Source organism: Helobdella robusta (assembly GCF_000326865.2).
Source record: "Helobdella robusta unplaced genomic scaffold HELROscaffold_14, whole genome shotgun sequence".
NCBI lineage: Eukaryota > Metazoa > Annelida > Clitellata > Rhynchobdellida > Glossiphoniidae > Helobdella > Helobdella robusta.
The window spans coordinates 586,072-588,740 of NW_008703782.1; the positions used below are offsets into that span (position 1 = coordinate 586,072).

At 29.6% G+C, this 2,669-nt stretch overlaps 1 protein-coding gene across 1 annotated transcript in view; it reads right to left on the reverse strand.

Moving 5' to 3' along the window:
* Nucleotides 1-1,405, reverse strand: part of HELRODRAFT_109833 (hypothetical protein) — a gene marked incomplete at its 3' end in the record, with an annotated part of 3,036 nt that extends 1,631 nt beyond the window's left edge. Inside the window, exons 1-4 of the mRNA XM_009014559.1 lie at nt 1,164-1,405; nt 932-1,007; nt 505-607; nt 109-284 (exon numbers count right to left, since the gene is read on the reverse strand). Coding sequence (XP_009012807.1) covers nt 109-284; nt 505-607; nt 932-1,007; nt 1,164-1,189 — 381 coding nt within the window. The 5' untranslated portion in view covers nt 1,190-1,405. The remainder of the gene's footprint in view (nt 1-108; nt 285-504; nt 608-931; nt 1,008-1,163) is intronic.
* Nucleotides 1,406-2,669: the final 1,264 nt, after the last annotated feature.

The window sequence follows — 2,669 nt, forward strand, 5'->3', positions numbered from 1 at the left end:
TCTGTCACAACCTTTGAATTTTTGAAAAAAATTAATTTTAATTTTAATTCATTAAAAAATTAATTTTCATTTATATTCAATAAAACAAATTCATCCATCTATCCATCAAACCTTAGTGAAAACATTCTTCCCATGGTAAGATATAACGTGAGCTTGTTCACAGTCCAGTACTATAGAAGTATTTTGAAATGATTCTTTGCAGTATTTCAACACGTAATATAAGTCAGTAACACCTCCCTCAAACAAACTTCGGAAATAGCGCGGTATGAGACTTCGGCCGATTGCTAAAAATAGAATATGGATGGTAGTGGTTTTGAGAAATTAGGTTAATAATGACGATGGTGAATTGAAATATGAAATAATGAATCCATGTTAGAAAATTACAAAGAAAAGAAATGTTAATTTAAAATGTGAAGTTTTAAAAATTGTCATGATCATGATCATCATAATCATCATTATCATTACCCTCATCATCATCATTATCATCACCATTAACTGACTAACAATATCTCTTAGGGCCATCCTCCAATGTGAATGACAATGTTAATATAGCGTCATCTTCAAAAAACTCTGTGGCAAATGCATCCCACCACAAATTATCACTGTCCTATGTTTTTGGTAATATCATTATCACTATTTAAAACTTTTGGCAATATTTTTATCACTATTTAATGTTTTTGATGACATTATTATCACTATATAATGTTTTTGGTAATATAATTATCCCCACCATATGTTTTTGACAACATCATTGAAGCATCACCATGATTATTATTGTAATAGACATCATTAACATTTAACATCATCAAGAAATAATTAACAAAATAATAAAAATATAAAAAAACTTTATAGCATTAATGAATAAAAATACATTATTTATTTATATATTGGAAAAATTATTAGGTGAAGTATGACAAAAGCCCACACATACATCCATTCTCTGTTGTAGTCGCCTATTCATCTCATGAATCCTATAATCTGGGTGGCCCATGAATGGGGCTGGCCTCCTAAACAATTTTTAATCAGCAATGTGAATAAAAAAATTTAATAATAACTAAGTTATAATAAGTTAAATAAAAATAAATCATTATAGATTATAATTTTCAATAAACTTGTTTTAAAAAATAAAATGAAAAATTTTGGAAAAAGAACAACGAACTTACATGACTCCATATTCTCTGTCAAACATGATGACAATTTTCCCCCAGATTGATTATTTTTCCTGGATTTTTTGTGATGAAAATAAAAAAAACGCAACGATGAAAAAATTAAGCGATGGCTTCGTTCGACAAATCGTAAAACTTTTTCAGCATTCAAATTCAAATTACAAAAAAAAAATATTTTGAAATGGAGCAAAAAAAGGCTTTTGAAAGCAAATCTCACTAATTTAAAATTCTATTAAAAATAAATTTATGCGAAAGCAAAACATTGAGAAATGGCCGGACATTATTTTGACAAAACCTAAAGCGCAAAATTTAAAAAAGTTGATGACCTAACTACATATCATCTCTATGCTTAGCATTGAGCTTAATATTATCAAAGATATTGTCATATAATCGTTGTAAAAAGCCAATTTATTGCATAAGAAAAAGAGTTCATTAATTATATACTTTGAAAAAAAACTTTAAAACTTTAATTTTCAGTATTTCTTTCTTCTTTTCTATATCATCTTCTCACTTCTATTTTTCTTTTTCTCATATCTCTCTTTTTATTTCTCTCTCTCCTTTCTTTCATTATTTTCTTTCCTTTCCATACCATTATTATTTCTGACTATCTCTCATCTTTCCTCTTTTTTCTCGCTCTGTCTGTCTTCTCTCTCCCTCCACTTTCTTTCCATCTCTCTCTTTCTCTCTCTCTCTCCCTCCCTCTCTCTCTCTCTTCCTTCATCTCTAAAGCTACCTCTCTTCTTTACAATTCATTTTTTCCCACATGCACTAATTTTCTTTTTGCATTTAAAAATAAACTTTTTAAATGCAAGAAATTTTTCACTAAAAAATCACTTCCTTTTCTAAGCTTCTTTCTCTTATTTTTTTCCCTGTACAATATGTCTTTCTCTGAATCTGTTTCCCTCTCTTTCTCTCTTTCTCTTTCTCTCTTTCTCTTTTTCTTCCTTTTCCTTTTTCTCTTTAGGGCTTCCTCTTCATTCTTTTTTTATTCAACATTCACTCTCAACTTGTTTTACCTATTTTTTTTTCAATCCGTCCCTGTTCCTCTCTCTACTTTCTTTACTCTCTTTTTCTCTCTTCTCTGTCTCTCTCTCGCTCTCTCTCTTTTCTCTGTCTCTTTCCAGTCCCTTTCTTTCATACACACTTTTTTGACACCCAAATATTCGAACACACGAGCACTTATTCTTACATCCATGTATCCCCCATTCATCCAACCATCCATCTATTCATCTTCTATTCACTTATTCCTCCATTCTATCATACATTCAGTCATTCGTTCATTCATCCACCCATTCATTCATTCAATCATTCATTCGTCTATTAATTAATTAATTTATTTATTCATTGCTCATTTATTCAATTATCTATCCCTCAATCAACCAACCTATCCATTTATTTGTTCATTCATTCAATCTTTCATTTGTTTTCCCGTCCACTCATCCATCCATCCATACATTCATTCATCTATCTTTTCATACACTCATTAATTCTTTCACTCGTTAT